General features: G+C 40.2%; 1 protein-coding gene across 1 annotated transcript in view; it reads right to left on the bottom strand.

Annotated features, from left to right (window-relative positions):
• The window catches only part of LOC138592806 (forkhead box protein D2-like), a 55908-nt gene that overhangs the window by 15021 nt on the left and 20559 nt on the right, over nt 1-20328 (bottom strand). The window contains exon 2 of the mRNA XM_069663681.1: nt 1523-1624. Within this exon, the coding sequence (XP_069519782.1) occupies nt 1523-1624 (102 nt within the window). The remainder of the gene's footprint in view (nt 1-1522; nt 1625-20328) is intronic.

Raw genomic sequence — 20328 nt, 5'->3', positions numbered from 1 at the left:
TATGTAACAATTCCACTGTTTTGGTGACGGAATTAGTCATGTTTGAAATTACCTTTTGAAGAAGTGTTTTATAATGTACAAGTGAAATACTTTGTTTAAAAATTAAAAAATTCAGAGGAGCTGTCTGAAAGTGTTTTTTAAATTTTATTTTGATGTAATAATTTTTTTTTACATGTTATCAACCTTTGCCCCCCATGTAGTGCTTATTACACATTGGAGCTGCAAAAAGCATTTAACTGTTAAGTGCATAATAAGGATTTATTAACCTCAATAAATCACTGTTCTCGCTTTAGATCCAGTTGCTGCAAAAAAGCATAATTAACTGTTAATAACTGCATAATAGAGGATTTATTAACTCAATAAGGCTCTGTTCTCACTTTAGATCCAGTAGCTGCAAAAAGCATAATTAACTGTTAATAAGTGCATAATAAAGGATTTATTAACCTCAATAAGGCACTGTTCTCACTTTAGATCCAGTAGCTGAAAAAAAGCATAATTAACTGTTAATAAGTGAATAATTAATTGCTAACAAAGGCATAATAGGTAAGTGAGTAAGACTCAATGAATAGGTTTGTAATGAACAATTCTAATAAACTTATAAGGCTTTTATAAACGCTCATAAGCTGCCTATAAATTGTTTACAAGTATCTTATGAGTGCTTATAAATGTCTAATAATCTCATAAAAACATGATAATAATACTATTATCAACACTTATATAGTCTTATAAATGTATATTTAATGTTAATAAGCATCTTATAAGGACTTATAAGGTCTTATTAACTGTTAATTAACGTTTATTACAAGGACCTTAATATAAAGCGCTTCCAAACAAATAAGCTCTGTTGTTTTTAAAAACTCCGTCTGATCTTTGTAAATTGGGAAAAGGATTGAAAATGGAACCTGTAAACCATTTACAACATTTGTTGCTGTTTCTCAACAGCGGGATCATCGATAAAGAAAATTGTGCCACTCTCCATGCCAGAGAGTGCATTTATTGAAAAGATAAAGGCAGAATTCCCAGATTTACAAGGTGACTTCTGCCTTTACAGAGCCAACAGACAGAGGAGAATCCACTGCCTGGTGCTCTGTCCTCTGCTGAGAAAATCAGCTGTTTACATCAGACCAAAGGTAGGCTACTATCAATTGAATCAACTTCCAGGGCCTCTCAAAAATCACATAAGCTTTAACATTCTACATGTAAATGAAACATGGAATCTCTTACATGGAGAGGTCAATTGCAGAATCTTGTAATTTCTAAAACATATTTTTAAACTGCATTGTCCTCTTGTTCAGGGCCGTGCAGAGACCTTTGGAGAGGCAGGTGCTCAAAGTTAAAAGGGGGCACATGGAGCACGAATTTGAAACACCATACAGAAACATACCTTACAATATAACTGGTTGAATTGTAGCAACCCATATTCATAAAGAATGTAACATGGAATCACAACATAATATATCATTGTCCACACCTCCTATATTTGTTAGAGGCCGGTGCAAAGCAAAAGTAGTATATGTTTTACCTGATTGGGTACACTGAACAGCTTCTGTTGAAGGGGTGGGTGAGGAGGCTGCTGCTGCTGATATTGCTGGAGGTGGGCTGTATTGATCTGAGAGTGTAGACACTAAAAAGAGCATGGGAGAGATAGTAGCTGATTAAACAAGTGTTATGTGATCATGACAAGATGCAAAGATAACTAACATTGAAAATGGCTCACTGTGACTGACCTGCCATACTGCTGATAGTTTGGAGGAGACTACTTGCTGAGAGAGGCTGCAGCCAAGGCTGACTGCTTGAACTAAACAGAACACGTTGCTCATTCGTTAACTGAAAGGGGAACATTAATGGGGGGAAGAGAATAAAGGAGGGGTGGAGGTACAGCCTATATCCACAAAACCTTAATTCAAGCTGTGCATTAATTTAGGACATATGAAGATAATGTATTAAGTTGAATTTAGATCACCTTTAGACACTGGACTGTTTAACTGTGGCTACTCTTCCTGGAGTCCTTGCTTTTCAGTTTTAATCAAATTGGAGGACAAAAATTAATCAATTATGACACCTCTTAATTTTAATTTCACAGCTTTATTTTTGCTTTCTAACGTCAGTAAAACCAAATGCAACCAATTGTTTTGACACAAACATGACACTGTATTTATTAACAGACATGTATTCATATTGTATATATAACTAACTGTAACTGTAACTGAAAGGGGAACATTAATAATGGGAGAAAGAGAATAGAGGAGGGGTGTGTGTGTGTGTGTGTGACTATCTGTGTCTGTATCTGTCTGTCTGTGTTTGTCTGTATCTGTCTGTGTTTGTTTGTGTCTCTGTTTGTGTCTGTCAGTGTCTCTCTGTGTTTTTTACACATCACAGTGACATTTCATACCTTTTCAAAAATTGTACTGTATAGCCACAAATTTAATCCATTCATAATCTGCCCTTTATTATTCCTAGTGCTAATAATAAAGTAAAAAATAATTGAATGATGTATTTAAATATTTTTGTGCTTTTATTCAGTTTGACTATCCACTTTGCGCAAGACAGCAAGGTTCTAAAAGTTATATATTTTGTATGCATATTATATTTAATTTGTGTGTAAATGTTATAAACAAACAAGTACTGATATGTTTAAATGAGAGGTTGAGAAAATCACAATTCAAATTCTTCTAATTATTATTGTTATTGTTGTTGTATTGACAGTGCATACGGAAAGTATTCACAGCGCTTTACTTTTTCCACATTTTGTTATGTTACAGCCTTATTCCAAAATGAATTAAATTAATTTCTTTCCTCAAAATTCTACACATAAAACCCCATAATGACAACTTAAAAAAAGTTTGTTTGAAATTTTTGTTAATTTATTAAAAATAAAAAACAAAGAAATCACTTGTACATAAATATTCACAGCCTTTGCTAAATACTTGGTTGTGGCACCTTTGGCAGCAATTACAGCCTCAAGTCTTTTGGAATATGAAGCCACAAGCTTGGCACACCTATCTTTGGCCAGTTTCGCCCATTCCTCTTTACAAAACCTCTCAAGCTCCATCAGGTTGGATGGGGAGCGTCGGTGCACAGCCATTTTCAGATCCCTCCAGAGATGTTCAATTGGATTCAAGTCTGGGCTCTGGCTGGGCCACTCCAGGACATTCACAGAGTTGTCCTGAAGCCACTTCTTCGATATCTTGGCTGTGTGCTTAGGGTCGTTGTCCTGTTGAAAGATGAACCGTCGTCCCAGTCTGAGGTCAAGAGCGCTCTGGAACAGGTTTTCCTCCAGGATGTCTCTGTACATTGCTGCATTCATCTTTCCCTCAATCCTGACTAGTCTTCCAGTTCCTGCCGCTGAAAAACATCCCCACAGCATGATGCTGCCACCACCATGTTTCACTGTAGGGATGGTATTGGCCAGGTGATGAGCGGTGCCTGGTTTCCTCCAAACATAACGCTTGGCATTCACGCCAAAGAGTTCGATCTTTGTCTCATCAGACCAGAGAATTTTGTTTCTCATGGTCTGAGAGTCTTTCAGGTGCCTTTTGGCAAACTCCAGGCGGGCTGCCATGTGCCTTTTACTAAGGAGTGGCTTCCGTCTGGCCACTCTACCATACAGGCCTGATTGGTGGAGTGCTGCAGCGATGGTCGTCCTTCTGGAAGGTTCTCCTCTCTCCACAGAGGAACGCTGGAGCTCTGTCAGAGTGACCATCGGGTTATTGGTCACCTCCCTAACTAAAGCCCTTCTCCCCCGATCACTCAGTTTTGAGGGACGGCCAGCTCTAGGAAGAGTTCTGGTGGTTCCAAACTTCTTCCATTTTCGGATGACGGAGGCCACTGTGCTCATAGGGACCTTTAAAGCAGCAGAAATTTTTCTGTACCCTTCCCCAGATCTATGCCTCAAGACAATCCTGTCTCGGAGGTCTACAGACAATTCCTTTGACTTCATGCTTGTTTTGTGGTCTGACATGCACTGTTAACTGTGGGACCTTATATAGACAGGTGTGTGCCTTTCCTAATCATGTCCAATCAACTGAATTTACCACAGGTGGACTCCAGTTAAGCTGTAGAAACATCTCAAGGACAATCAGTGGAAACAGAATGCACCTGAGCTCAATTTTGAGCTTGATCGCAAAGGCTGTGAATACTTATGTACAAGTGATTTATTCGTTTTTTTTTTTAAATAAATTTGCAAAAATTTCAAACAAACTTTTTTTAAGTTGTCATTATGGGGTTTTATGTGTAGAAATTTGAGGAAAGAAATTAATTTAATCCATTTTGGAATAAGGCTGTAACATAAAAAAATGTGGAAAAAGTGAAGCGCTGTGAATACTTTCCGTATGCACTGTATACTGTAATAGTCCAAAATTATGTGAATATGCATATTGCATAGTTTTAGTGAAATAACATAGTCTATGCCTCATTGCCTCTAGAAACATAGGAAAAACACTGCTTGACAGTAAAATAATACATGACATCTCTCTAATGCACTGTTCCCATGACAAGAGAAACAAAAAGAAGCCTGACATACTTTTTCCCCACAGCACGCTGTGTGCTCTAGCAGCTTAGCAGCGCTTAGCTACAGGGCACGTCAGGGCAGTGAGGGCAGAGTGAGGGCACGTCATGGATCATGTGACCGACCAAGGTAGATCTAAACTATTATTATTTTGTTTTATTTATTATTATTTTGAGCCACACAGACGGACTTTCACACACAAACACACACTAATAAAAAAATTAAAATAAATAAATAAATAAAAATCACTTCACAAAAGGGCACTTTGGGCATCAAGGGGCAAAGTGGCAGGTGCTCCAGCACCCTCCGCCCCCCCTCTCTGCACGTGCCTGCTCTTGTTACAGTTTGAACAGGCATGTATGGTGTGACTTTTGTCAATTACATAGGAAAACGGGGAGGAGGAGGTCGGGAATATGCAAGGTGTGGGGGAAGGAAATGGAATGGAAGAGGAAAAAAATGAGATGTTGGAGGAAAGAACTGGGTTGGAGGAGGAGGAACAAACCAGGTTGGAGGAGGAGGAGGAGGAGGAACAAACTGGGTTGGAGGAGGAGGTATGAGATGGGTCTTTTGTTGGTATCCATACTATGACTGTCAGTAGGATCTAAGGCAACTTACCTTATGTGACTGCTCATTACACAGGGTGCCCTTTCAAGGGTAAAGAGCTTCCAAATCTATTGATCTATTCGGTTCTGGTTCGGGAGCAGCACATTGTTGGAATTAAGTACGCTGTACATGGAGGGAGGCCAATGGGTTGCCTGTAAAGCCAATTGCAGCAGGTATGGTATGCTTGGTAACACTTTCTATGAAGACCACATGTATAGTGTGTTATGAGGTTATTCATAGCTCATTCAATGCTTTCTGATGCCCAATATCAACAGTCTTAAAAGATAATAGAGTTCCAAGTGTCTTATAGATGCTCTTGACTAGTTCTAAAATAGAGGGCGACTGATACTGTGCTATAACAGTCCATGCAGTGGACAATTATATTCATTGTATGTGTTAAATAAAGTGAAGTACATATTTATGCATCTATAATAATGCTTCATCATGTTTCATTGTTGGTGGTAAGTAAGTATATATTTGTATATATATACACTGAACAAATATATAAATGCAACAGTTTGTTTTTGCTCCCATTTTTCATGTGCTGAACTTCAAGATCTAAGACTTTTTCTATGTACACAAAACGCTTATTTCTCTCAAATATTGTTCACAAATTTGTCTAAATCTGTGTAAGTGAGCACTTCTCCTTTGCCGAGATAATCCATCCCCCTCACAGGTGTGGCATATCAAGATGCTGATTAGACAGCATGATTATTGCACAGGTGTGCCTTAGGCTGGCCACAATAAAAGGCCACTCTAAAATGTGCAGTTTTACTGTATTGGGGGGGTCCAAGGGGGTCAGAAAACCAGTCAGTATCTGGTGTGACCACCATTTGCCTCACGCAGTGCAACACATCTCCTTCGCATAGAGTTGATCAGGTTGTTGATTGTGGCCTGTGGAATGTTGGTCCACTCCTCTTCAATGGCTGTGCCAAGTTGCTGGATATTGGCAGGAACTGGAACACGCTGTCGTATATGCCGATCCAGATCCCAAACATGTTCAATGGGTGACATGTCCAGTGAGTATGCTGGCCATGCAAGAACTGGGATGTTTATAGCTTCCAGGAATTGTGTACAGATCCTTGCAACATGGGGCCGTGCATTATCATGCTGCAACATGAGGTGATGGTCGTGGATAAATGGCACAACAATGGGCCTCAGGATCTCGTCACGGTATCTCTGTGCATTCAAAATGCCATCAATAAAATGCACCTGTGTTCGTTGTCCATAACATACGCCTGCCCATACCATAACCCCCCCGCCAACATGGGCCACTCGATTCACAACGTTGATCAGCAAACCGCTCACCCACACTAAGCCATACATGCTGTCTGACATCTGCCCTGTACATTGAAATACGGGATTCATCAGTGAAGAGAACACCTCTCGAATGTGAGCATTTGCCCACTCAAGTCGGTTACCACGACGAACTGCAGTCAGGTCGAGACCCCGATGAGGACGACGAGCATGCAGATGAGCTTCCCTGAGACGGTTTCTGACAGTTTGTGCAGAAATTATTTGGTTATGCAAACCGATTGTTGCAGCAGCTGTCTGGGTGGCTGGTCTCAGACGATCTTGAAGGTGAATGGTAAATGGTAAATGGACTGTACTTATATAGTACTTTTCTAGTCTTTGCGACCACTCAAAGCTGCTTTTACACTACATATCACATTCACCCATTCACACACACATTTATACACTGATGGCAGAGGCTGCTACGTGAAGTGCCCAACAGTCAATCAGATATCACATTCATACCCTTTGGCTATGCCACCGGGAGCAATTTGGGGTTCAGTGTCTTGCCCAAGGACACTTTGACATGTAGCCTGAGGAGCTGGGGATCAAACCTCCGACCTTCCGTTTGAAAGACGACCGACTCTACCACTGAGCCACAGCTGATAGATAGACTATAAGTTCGACCAACTCCCCAACAGCAGCACTTGGCTGTGCAGTGTTTTCCTGCAGGATGAGCTGGTGGCGCAGGCAACGGGCTCAAAAAAAAACCTCAAAGCTTGAAGATGCTGGATGTGTAGGTCCTGGGCTGGTGTGGTTACATGTGGTCTGCGGTTGTGAGGCTGGTTGGATGTACTGCCAAATTCTCTGAAACGCCTTTGGAAACAGCTTATGGTAGAGAAATGAACATTCAATTCACAGGCTCTGGTGGACATTCCTGCAGTCAGCATGCCAATTACACTCAAAAGTTGCGACATCTGTGGCATTGTGCTGTGTGATAAAACTGCACATTTTAGAGTGACCTTTTATTGTGGCCAGCCTAAGGCACACCTGTGCAATAATCATGCTGTCTAATCAGCATCTTGATATGCCACACCTGTGAGGTGGATGGATTATCTCGGCAAAGGAGAAGTGCTCACTAACACAGATTTAGACAAATTTGTGAACAATATTTGAGAGAAATAGGCCTTTTGTGTACATAGAAAATGTCTTAGATCTTTGAGTTCAGCTCATGAAAAATGGGAGTGTTGCGTTTATATTTTTGTTCAGTGTATATATATATAATATATTTTATGACTGTTGATATAGTGAGTCAGAAAGCATTATGTGTGTTTATGAGTGTAGTCATGAAGCATTATAAATGCATTATAATTCACTATGAATGCATTATACATGTGGTCTTCATAGAAAGTGTTACTGAATGTTTTATCCAGGCATATTTGCTGTCTTCGTCAGGATTCTCAAAATTACTGCTGCCTTAATAAGTTCTAGTAGGTGGCTTACTGAATGAAAGCCAAGATCGGTTTCACTATCCAAATTCTTATTAATACATTGATTATTGGGCATCACTATACAATAACTGGCAATGCTGATATATTCCTCTGATTCCATCAACCAATGACAGTGGCTTTTAAAAATGTAATTTCTCCTTTCCCAAAGCACTCATTGCATCAACCTCCTCTTTTATTCAGAGACCATCGGTAGTCATTAAAACTAACTAAACTTAATATCCATATTTCTGCTGTACCTTTAGTGTCAGTATGTAAATGGCCACCTGCCACTGTGGCTGAAACAAGCAGCCCCGTAGTCATACATATCCATCTCACTCTTCATGCCTCAACCTAACCAACGAAGGCAACGACTGGCCAGTCGGAGGCAGAGTAGGGCATGCAAACTATCCCCATATCATTAAACTATAGGCAGCCATTCTCAACTGATTCAAACAGGGCAAAAGGAATCACTGCAGAAATTGGTACATTTATAGCAATGCATATGAGACCATACTCTGGAAAACGCAGGCTTTACTTCTTGCTTTTAACAAAAAAAAGTCCAAATAGAGAATCAATTGTCGGAAGCATAAACAATATTTTTGTGTTTGTTTTATATGCTGCTAAGATGACACCCCACAAGATTTGGTAACTTATTTTATTTATTTTTATACCCTTATGTACATACATTGCACTGCACTTGATTCTGATTTCTGCTTAGACCCCTAACTGTATTTGGGTGCAAACCAATGACAATAAAGTTGAATTTAATCTTCTTCTGTAATCACATTATTTACAGTAATATTGATTTGTTTATAGGTCATAAATACAAGGAAGGAAGTTGTCGAATCTATGCCAGAACCTGAAAATGGGGAAGACTTTCAATTCAAATATCCCGATGGTGGCTTGAAAAGGGGGCGCTTCCTGCCTAGTCAGCCTTTCCAGGTTATTTCTGTACCACCTTCTTCTTCTCATCAGTGTTCACAGATATCTGCACTTTTTTAAGGTATTGATATACAGTTCACTTTTCAGGATATACAGTCATGGCCAAAAATATTGACACCCCTGCACTTCTGTCAGATAATGCACCACTTCTCCCAGAAAATTGTTGCAATTACAAATGCTTTGGTATTCACATGTTTATTTCTTTTATTTGCATTGGAACAACACAAAAAAGCAGAGAAAAAAAGTCAAATCTGATATAATTCTACACAGAACTCCAAAAATGGACTGGACAAAATTATTGGCACCCTCAACTTAATATTTGGTAGCACACCCTTTGGAAAAAATAACTGAAATCAATCGCTTCCTATAACCATCAATGAGTTTCTTACACCTCTCTACTGGAATTTTGGACCACTCTTCTTTTGCCAACTGCTCCAGGTCTCTCAGATTTGAAGGGTGCCTTCTCCCAACTGCTGTTTTGAGATCTCTCCACAGGTGTTCTATGGGATTTAGATCTGGACTCATTGCTGGCCACTTCAGAACTCTCCAGCGCTTTGTCTTAAACCATTTCTGGGTGCTTTTTGAAGTATGCTTTGGGTCATTGTCCTGCTGGAAGACCCATGACCTCTGACGGAGACCCAGCTTTCTGACACTGGGCCCTACACTGTGCCCCAAAATTCTTTGGTAGTCTTTAGATTTTATGATGCCATACACACAGTCAAGGCATCCGGTGCCAGAAGCAGCAAAGCAACCCCAAAACATCTGTGAACCTCCACCATGTTTGACCGTAGGGATCGTGTTCTTTTCTTTGAAGGCCTCATTTCGTTTTCTGTAAACAGTACAATGATGTACTTTACCAAAAAGCTCTACTTTGGTCTCATCTGTCCACAGAACGTTCTCCCAGAAGGATTTTGGCTTCCTCGGGTAAGTTTAGGCAAACTCCAGTCTGGCTTTTTTATGTCTCTGTGTCAGCAGTGGGGTCCTCCTGGGCCTCCTGCCATAGCGTCCCATTTCATTCAGATGGCGACGGATAGTGCGAGCTGACACTGTTGTACCCTGTGTCTGCAGGTCAGCTTGAATTTGTTTGGAAGTTGACTGAGGTTCTTTATCCACCATTCAAACAATCCTTCGTTGCAATCTTTTATCAATTTTTCTCTTCCATCCACGTCCAGGGAGGTTAGCTACAGTACCATGGGCTGTAAACGTCTTGATGACATTGCGCACAGTGGACACAGGAACATTAAGAGCTCTGGAGATGGACTTGTAGCCTTGAGATTGTCCATGCTTTTCCACAATTTTGGTTCTCAAATCCTCGGACAATTCTTTGCTCTTTCTTTTCTCCATGCTCAGTGTGGTACACACAGACACACAACACAAAGGTTTAGTCAACTTTTCTCCATTTTAACTGGCTGCAAATGTGATTTCTATATTGCCAGCACCTGTTACTTGCCACAGGTGAGTTTAAATGCAAATTAAAGGAGCATCACACGCTTGAAATACAATTATTTCTTAAAATTTTGAAAAGGTGCCAATAATTTTGTCCAATCCATTTTTGGAGTTCTGTGTACAATTATATCAGATTTGACTTTTTTCTCTGCTTTTTTGTGTTGTTCCAATGCAAACAAAAGAAATAAACATGTGAATACCAAAGCATTTGTAATTGCAACAATTTTCTGGGAGAAGTGGTGCATTATCAGACAGAAGTGCAGGGGTGCCAATATTTCTGGCCATGACTGTAGTTTCCTTTGCAGGCAGTGAAGAAATGAAATATTTTCACTGCAAAAAGCTATGTCCCCTACTTCACTCCTTAGCACTCAAGGAATTTCACTGGCCGACAATGGCATCACTGAACCATGTACTCTGTACATTAACTGGATGTCCGGGGGTGCAGTGGAGGTGAGTGCTTTTGGTGTGCGTCAGCGCTGTTCTTTGAGGGCATCATTACTGTAATATTGTATAAATATGCTCTGCATTGTGACCCAAGAAACTTTGAACGTTGCTTTCAGTTTGGTTAGGCTTCTCAAGGAAAACAATTTGTCATTTCCCTGGGATGTTTAGCCAATTTGGGTTGACTTCCTCAAAACTGCTTTGGCAAAATCTTGCCATCAATTTGGATGTAAAATTGTGGGTGGAGTTGTATGAGATTTCACAGGCATGTTAACATTGTTTATCAATTCATTTCAGGATATTATGTCAAACTCCTCCATAGTAGATGACCAAACTCCAGCTGAACCACCCACAACAATCCCCACCTTTTCGCCTGCTCCCTCTCCACCCATCTCAATCCCCATCTTTTCGCCTACTCCCTCTCCACCCATCTCAATCCCCATCTTTTCGCCTGCTCCCTCTCCAACCCACAGCCCCTCATATATCTCCATTCCATCGAGCCCAGAGCAGGAGTATATTTAAGGGCAAGTTCCTGCACACATTTTATGACGAGGCCATTATTTGGGACATTGTAGTTGTCTTATACAAATAATATCTTCCAACTTTTAAGTAATATCACATGAGAGGGAGTGATGTTGTACTGAATATCATCACAGCTGTGATTCGGTCGTAGATAATCACAGCCGTGATGATATTCAGTACAACATCGCAACCTCGAGTGTGATATTGCTTTTATACAACAGTTATACAAGCGGCAAATAGAAGTAACAATCAACAGCCGATTATTTTTGTTCCCCCAACTGAACAAGTTCATCAACTTAACTGAAACTGAACTTTTGTTGCCAAGCAACCCAAACATTCTCCTGCACTCTGTTTCTACGGGTTACCACAAATCAGCTGTTTTTATCATGTACATTTATCTGTTTGTTTTAATTTATCATCAACCAGTGAAATAAGAGTCTGCTGTGTGATTCAGAGGTAAAAGCTTGATCGATGTAGACATACACGGTCTGCTGTAATGCTAATGAACAGTATTCAGCAACACCTGGCTGAGGTTGAGTGATACACACAGTGAAAAGTTCCAGTGATGTTGTTCGTCGTATCGTCAGTCATGGAATGCCTCTTGTCCAATCAGATAACTTGGTCGGAACTCACTGTTGTATAATCATATATAACACATTAAAGCTGCTCAATTTGAGATTTTCAGCCACTAGATGTCACTATCCAACTTGCCTTAGACCAAAAAATACAAATACAATACAATATAAATTTGGCCTTTCAGATCTACAGTGAGTCAAGATTCGGCAACTGCATTGCCCATTTTTCACCTGAAATGCATTCAGAATCAGATTTCAGCAGACTGTTTAGGGAGAGCTTCTGTCACCAGTTTTTTAATGAGGAAATGGATGGTTTGTAAACTTTTCTCCTCAATAGCAGAATGAAATCTGATAGTGCAGCAGATAATTGCAAATTTCAAGAGAATCGTTCAAATGGTGATGCAAGCATGAAATTTGGCACAGATACTCTCGAAGGGCCACTCTTTTGAAAAACAGTCCGTGCCACGCAAAAATTCAAGATGGCGGCCATTTTTCAAGATGGCTGCCACCTTGTTCGAACAATTAAGTGATGTAATTCTTTAGTTGGTGATATAGGCATGAAAATTGGCGTAAGCAATCTCCATGAGTCACTTAACAAGAAAATGTTCCCAGCCAATTCAAATTTCAAGATGGCCGCCATTTTTCAAGATGGCCGCCACCTTAGTGGAGCAGTTAATTGATGTTTAGTGAGTGATACAAGCACAAAAATTGGCATTAGCATTCTCCATGGGTCACTTGACAACAAACTGTACATAGCCAATTCAAATTTCAAGATGGCGGCCATTTTTCAAGATGGCCGCCACCTTACCAGAGCAGTTCAGTGATGTAATCATTCATTTGGTGATACACACATGAAAATTGGCATGAGCAGTGAACATGCCATTCAGGGGCCACTCTTCTGGAAAAAGGCAATGGCCTCTGAAAAATTAAAGATGCTGACCATTTTCCAAGATGGACGCCATTTCTGTTAAATGATCTATATGTATGTATAAAATGCGGAAACACATTTTTTGGTCTACACTTACCTAGGTTTTGGGGGTTTGTAAATTCCAATAAACCTATTGGTTTGTTATCAGAGCACAATTTAGTTGGTTTAAGATTTGTTTAATAGAGTGATTGTCACTACACAACCAGGGCACAATGGTGAAATCGCTGCTGTGGAACTCAGCATGGGGTTCAATGTCAGCTAATCTAGTTTTACTAATAATGTAGTATAACTTAGTTTAGTGTCCCAAATGCTGTCTAACAGCCCCTCATCAATTAGCTAGTAATAACAGTTAGATGTAGTTAGATAGCCGCACCTGAATTGACAGGTTGTGCCAGTGCGGGAGAGCCGAGCCAAGGGTAAGCGGGGCAATACATGACTTGTTCATGTATACTTACCCGGAAGGTGTACAGATCACACGGGACTTAAATGGCACTGGATGAATGATCGGGCTAGGTGTAGGTGACCCGAACCTAGTTGTATCCCATACCTGAATGTGTGGTATTACTTTGATTAAGGTGGTAAAAGGATAACCCCTCGGCCTTCATCCGACATCAAAACCAAAAAATGGAAAATGAAAATCACCCACCCACGTTAGCCAAGAAGAAAACCAATTGGGAGAAATGTTGTCTTTGTCAGACAGACAAAGATGAAGACCTCAAATCACCGACATATCATGTTCCCCAGAATGACGGCTACACCATGCTTGCCACCAATCTTCCACTCTTTAATGAGATCAATGGAATGCCAATGATCCTGGACCTGGAAAGGCTGGATGAAGGTGGTGGTATAGCAGCTACGTTGAGAAGGAACCAGGCAAAGTATCATTTAAGTTGTCGAGTTCTGTTCAACAACACCAAATTACTTCGTGCAAGGAAGCGACAATCCAATGTAGCTCATTGTAGTGAAACAGATGAAGGTCACACAAAGCAACGTAGAACCACGATGCAGAGAAGTCATGATAATCAAGCTTGCATTTTTTGTGAGAAGATATCCCCTGCATCTGACCTAAGACAGGTAATGACAATGCACATGAACGACAGACTTCATGAATGTGCACAAACACTAAATGATGGTAAATTATTGGCTAGACTGAGTGGTGCTGATGCCATAGCACAAGAGCTGAAATACCATCGTGCATGTCTCGCTGTTCTCTACAACAGGGAGAGATCCCACCTCAGAAGGCTTGAGAAAGAGTTGTCTCAGAGTGAAACAGAACCTGATATATTTCCTCTGGTTCTCTCAGAGCTGGTCAACTACATTGTAGAAACCAGTCTCAGTTCTGATGGTCCTACCGCCTTCTGTCTTGCAGATATGAGCAACCTGTACCAGCAGCGTCTGGAGCAACTGGGTGTAAACTCACCTACAGTAAACTCTACTAGACTAAAGGAAAAACTGTTGGCAGAGATCCCTGAACTCACAGCTCACAAACAGGGCAGAGATGTACTCCTGGCTTTCCAGGTAGATGTTGGCTTGGCTCTCTCTCAAGCCTCTGAATACTCAGAGGCACTTATCATGGCCAAGGCTGCAAAAATCCTGAGAAGGCACATTCTGGACCATGTGTCCAGATTTGATGGAACATTCCATGAGGGATGTGTCAAAGATGCCATCCCTCCAATTCTCCTCCAGTTCATTGGTATGGTAGAACATGGAGCTGACATCAAATCACAGCTGAGATTTGGCACATCACGGACTGACCAGGTGACCAGCTCCCTTACCACCTTGTCGTGGTAAGGGAGCTTGTATACTTCACTGAACCCTGAGAGCTATGCCATTAGGAGGCAACTCCTGGCAGGTTTTACCAAATTGGACAGGTCAAGGACAAGGAGTTAGACAGAACACAGTCAAAAAACACCCTTTTTTAGGAACTCAAACTAACATGGTAAAATATATTATAAAGATATTATTTAAAGATTTATTATTATTGAAAGAATGTTTGTCATCTTGAAATTTCAAGTGGCTGTGTGAATTTTCTGGTCAAGTGACACATGTTCACTGCTCATGCCAATTTTCATGTGTGTATCACCAAATGAATGATTACATCACTTAACTGCTCTAGTAAGGTGGCGGCCATCTTGAAAAATGGCCGCCATCTTGAAATTTGAATTGGCTATGTACAGTTTGTTGTCAAGTGACCCATGGAGAATGCTAATGCCAATTTTTGTGCTTGTATCACTCACTAAACATCAATTAACTGCTCCACTAAGGTGGCGGCCATCTTGAAAAATGGCCATCTTGAAATTTCCTGTGGCTGGGAACATTTTCTTGTTAAGTGACTCATGGAGATTGCTTACGCCAATTTTCATGCCTATATCACCAACTAAAGAATTACATCACTTAATTGTTCGAACAAGGTGGCAGCCATCTTGAAAAATGGCCGCCATCTTGAATTTTTGCGTGGCACGGACTGTTTTTCAAAAGAGTGGCCCTTCGAGAGTATCTGTGCCAAATTTCATGCTTGCATCACCATGTGAACGATTTTTACAGTTATCCGCTGCACTATGATATTCAACGCATTTCAGGTAAGAAATAGGCTATGCAGTTGCTGAATCCTGGCTCATTTTTCATATAAAACGCATTATCTAAAAGTTTTTGTGTGTTCTCTCTGTGAGCTCTATAATTGTGGCTTTAAAACCGGTGCCCTTGGAACAGAGCGCCAGGATATCAATAGAATATTATTAATATATTAATGTTCAAAATCTCAAATTAAGATCCTTTCATTATAACAAAATTAAATGTTAATCCTAGCTGTATTGAAAATAAATCTAAATATAGTAAAAACATGACAGCCTACAGGAACATGTGTAATAACCTGACATTGCAGAACTTTGTGTTTGTGCATATGACAGTAATAAAAAGTTATTTCTCCCTTTTTTCCTCCTCTCACCATACAGACCTATAGACATTACTGTCAAACTGAAGACTCTGAGGTCAAGGGTTCACCATCTTGCTCCCACAGCCAACCAGTCAATGTTCTTCATGGTGAAGAGTTTGATTGTGCTTCAAGAGCCTTCAGACGGCCAGCCTTTGACCCGGAGTCAAAACTGGTCATAGTTCTTATTGATGAGTATGGTCAGGGAGAAGGGGCCATAGATGATGGCGGTCCCACCAGGGAATTTTGCAGACTCCTGATGGGACAGCTCCAAAGGCACCAAATATTTGAAGGTCCTGAAGAAGCACGCAGCCTGGCTGTTGACAGTATTGGTAGGTTTAAACACGTGGAACATAGATATTTGATTTAGATTTCTCTTCTGTTCATTCGCTGCATTTTGTTCATTGATGAAAATAAACTATTAACACTTCCATTTTTGAAAGCATTCTTAGTTTACAGCATTTTTTCACACCTGCCTAAAACTTTTGCACAGATGTGATGTGTTATTCATTAAACAATCTGTACAAATAAGATTATTTTTTCAACAATGTCAGAAAAGATGCTTGTTGAATTTATGCATGTCCAACACAGCATGATTTTGACATTACTATGATCACTGATCAAATTTCTTGTTTTCTTTTCCAATTGTAGCCCTTCACAACAACACCTACAAAATTGTGGGCCAAATGTTGGCTGTTTGTCTGATCCAAGGGAGGGTGTCACCTACCTATTTCTCAAAAAGGCTTTTCAGCTAAGTCTCTGGTATACCATCTGGCCCAGCAACCATTGAGGAAGTAGGAAACCATGGTCTCAGGAATAAACTCGAGAAGGCAAGTTTAGAAATCCTTACACAGCTCTAGCATGTTATCTTTTGTTTTTAAATACACAGAGTGTCAGAAAGTTTTGGCATGGAAGATCTAAGTTCTTGAATGCTGAAATGGTGATAAAATGATGTACATTTAACTGGGCATTTAGAAAAAGAATCTTAGCTAACTACCAGGGAACTATCTAACATTGTTCTTGTTTCCTCATGTATCAAAAATAAAAACACATTGAGCATACATTAAGGTTAATATTATAATAGCTATAATACCTTTTTTTACTGAGATTATGGCTACTTCAGTAATATCATTGGTGAGAGGCCCTGGAAAGGTCACATCCCCATCCTGATCTTACTAGTATAAAAACAATGTATTTTTTTATGTGAGCGCTGGGATAAACACTTTCATCTTTAATGATTGATTGTACTGATTTGAAAAAAAAAAAAAACTTATTCAAGTCATATTTTGTGGACTCAAAGAATTGACTGACAGCAAGCTTTAGAACAATACTGTATGACTGTTTATTGTTATAAAACAATCAATCAATCAATCAATCAAATTTTATTTGTATAGCGCCAAATCATAACCAGGGTTATCTCGAGACACTTTACAGAAAGAGCAGGTCTAGACCGACTCTTTGTTAAGTTACTTAAAGAGAGGCCCAACATGAATCCACCATGAGTAGCACTTAGCAATTCGGCACATTGGCAAGGAAAAACTTCCTTTTAACAGGCAGAAACCTCGAGCAGAACCAGTCTCATGTTGAACAGCCATCTGCCTCGACTGGATGGGCCAAAAATGGGATAGAAGGAGATGCAGGATAGAGACAGGCAAAGAGAGCAACAACAACATATGTTCTTGTTACCACAACAACATATGTCCTTGTTACATGAACAACAACAGACACATACTTATGGTTACAATGCCAATAATAGTGGTAGACTAGGGTGAAGATTGGCTAAATAAATAAATAAATAAATAAATTAGCGAGAGAAGCAGAGTAATGATAAAGGCTGAGGTAATCGTAATTGTAACAGTTGAAGTCAACAGGTCTACTATTAGCATTAGCAGCAACAATAATGATACTATGGGGAAGGCTGATGTTAGTAGTTGTTGCAGTCGAGCAGGTCCACAGCAGCAGGTGGTCTGCAGCAACGATCCTCAGGAACCTTCAAGACAAGGGAGCACAAGAACTCCCGGGAAGATATGTGGTTAGTAATGTTAATGGGACCAGAAGATACAGAGTTAATGAGCTGCATTAATATGACAGAGAGAGAGAGAGAGAGAGAGAGAGAGAGAGAGAGAGAGTCAGAGAGAGAGAGAGAGAGAGAGAAGCTTGGTGTGTCAGATCCCCCCGGCAGTCTAAACCTATAGCAGCATAACTATGGGCTAGTCCAAGCCTGAGCCAGCCCTAGCTATAAGCTTTGTCAAAGAGGAAAGTTTTAAGTCTACTCTTAAAAGAAGAGAGGGTGTCTGCCTCCCGGACCTTGACTGGTAGATTGTTCCAGAGGAGGGGGGCCTGGTAATTGAAGGCTCTACCTCCAACACTACTCTTAGAGACTTTAGGTACCACAAGCAGGCCTGCATCCTGGGAGCGCAATGTTCTAGAGGGGTAATATGGCACTATGAGCTCTTTAAGATATGATGGTGCCTGACCATTAAGAGCTTTGTAAGTAAGAAGAAGGATTTTAAATTCTATTCTAGATTTTACAGGAAGCCAGTGCAGAGAGGCTAATACAGGAGAGATGTGATCTCTCTTCCTAGTTCTTGTCAGCACACGTGCTGCAGCATTTTGTACCAGCTGCAGAGTTTTTAGTGACTTATTAGGGCAGCCTGATAGTAACGAGTTACAATAATCCAACCTGGAAGTAACGAATGCACGGACTAGTTTTTCTGCATCGTTTTGAGACAAGATGTGTCTGATTTTTGCTATGTTGCGAAGATGAAAGAAGGCTGTCCTTGATATTTGTTTTATGTGGGAGATGAAGGACATATCCTGATCAAATAGAACTCCCAGATTCCTAACAGTAGTGCTGGATGCCAGGCTGATGCCATCTAGGGCAGCTATATCATTAGAGAAAGAGTCTCTAAGGTGTTTTGGACCGAGCACAATAACTTCAGTTTTGTCTGAATTAAGTAGCAGAAAGTTTCTAGTCATCCAGATCTTTATGTCCTTAAGGCATGCTTCTAGTTTAGATAGCTGATTGGTTTCGTCTGGCTTCATAGATAAGTATAATTGAGTATCATCTGCATAACAATGAAAATTAATGGAGTGTTTCTTCATGATATTACCCAGAGGAAGCATATATAAGGTAAAAAGAATCGGTCCGAGCACAGAACCTTGTGGAACTCCATGACTAACTTTGGTTTGCATAGAGGACACATCATGAACATTAACAAACTGAGATCGATCTGATAGATAAGATTTAAACCAACTTAGTGCAGATCCTGTAATGCCAATTAAATGTTCTAATCTCTGTAACAGGATGTGATGGTCTATCGTGTCGAAAGCGGCACTAAGATCTAACAGGACGAGTACAGAGAGAAGTCCTCTGTCTGAAGCAGTAAGTAGATCATTTGAAACTCGCACAAGGGCTGTCTCAGTGCTATGGTGGACTCTAAATCCTGACTGAAAGTCCTCAAATAAACTGTTGTTATGAAGAAAGTCACATAATTGATTAGCGACTGCTTTCTCAAGGATCTTTGAGATAAAAGGAAGGTTAGATATAGGTCTATAGTTAGCTAAGGTGCCTGAATCTAGGGTAGGCTTTTTAAGAAGTGGCTTAATTACAGCTAGTTTAAAAGACTGGGGTACATAGCCCGTCGATAAAGACATATTGATCATATCTAGTAAAGAAGTGCTAATTGAGGGAAAGACTTCCTTAAGCAGCTTGGTTGGAATCGGGTCTAAAAGACAGGTTGGTGGTTTAGACGAAGATATCAGAGAATTTAGCTCAGGAAGGTCAATTGGAGAAAAACAGTCAAGGTAAACATCAGGTTTTTGAGCAGTTTCCAAAGATACATCTGCACCAGTTAACGGCAGGAGGTTACAAATTTTGTCTCTTATCTTTAGGATTTTGTCATTAAAGAAGCTCATGAAATCATCACTGCTGAGGCCTATAGGAATACTTGGCTCAGTGGAGCTGTGACTCTCTGTCAGCCTGGCTACAGTGCTGAAAAGGTACCTGGGATTGTTTTTATATTCTTCTATGAGGGAGGAGTAGTAGACACCTCGAGCATGCCATAGGGCCTTCCTGTATTTATTAAGACTATTTTGCCAGATTAAACGAGACTCTTCTGTTTTGGTGGATAGCCACATTCTTTCGAATTTACACGACATTTGCTTCAAGTTACGAGTTTCTGAGTCATACCATGGAGCTAGCCTCTGTCGTTTAATAATCTTCTTTTTTAAGGGGGCTATCGAGTCTAGAGTACTTCTCAGCAAACCTGCAGTACTATCAACAAACTGATCAAGCTGAGAGGGACTAACATTAGCATAAGAGCTTTCTGTAGTAAACAGATGTGGTAAAGAATTAAAAGCAGCTGGAATTGTTTCCTTAAATTTCGCTACAGTCCTATCAGACAAACATCTTGTGAGTACATTTTTGTTAACTGGAGAGTAGTCGGTTAATAGGACATCGAATGTTACTAAATAGTGATCTGATAAAAGAGGATTTTGTGGGAAGACAATTAAGTTTTCGGTTTCAAGGCCATAAGCTAGAACAAGGTCGAGGGTGTGGTTAAAGCGGTGAGTAGGCTGGTTTACACTTTGAGTGAAACCAATAGAGTCCAAAAGGGACATAAATGCCATGCTAAGACTATCATTGTCAACATCTACATGAATATTGAAGTCCCCTACAATAATTATTTTATCTGAACTCAGGACCAAAT

Source organism: Semicossyphus pulcher, unplaced genomic scaffold (assembly GCF_022749685.1).
Source record: "Semicossyphus pulcher isolate SPU_LCO1_2020_fin unplaced genomic scaffold, fSemPul1.0.p SCAF_15, whole genome shotgun sequence".
NCBI lineage: Eukaryota > Metazoa > Chordata > Actinopteri > Labriformes > Labridae > Semicossyphus > Semicossyphus pulcher.
The sequence above is the reverse complement of the archived record's forward strand: the minus strand, read 5'-3'. Positions and strand labels throughout refer to the sequence as shown.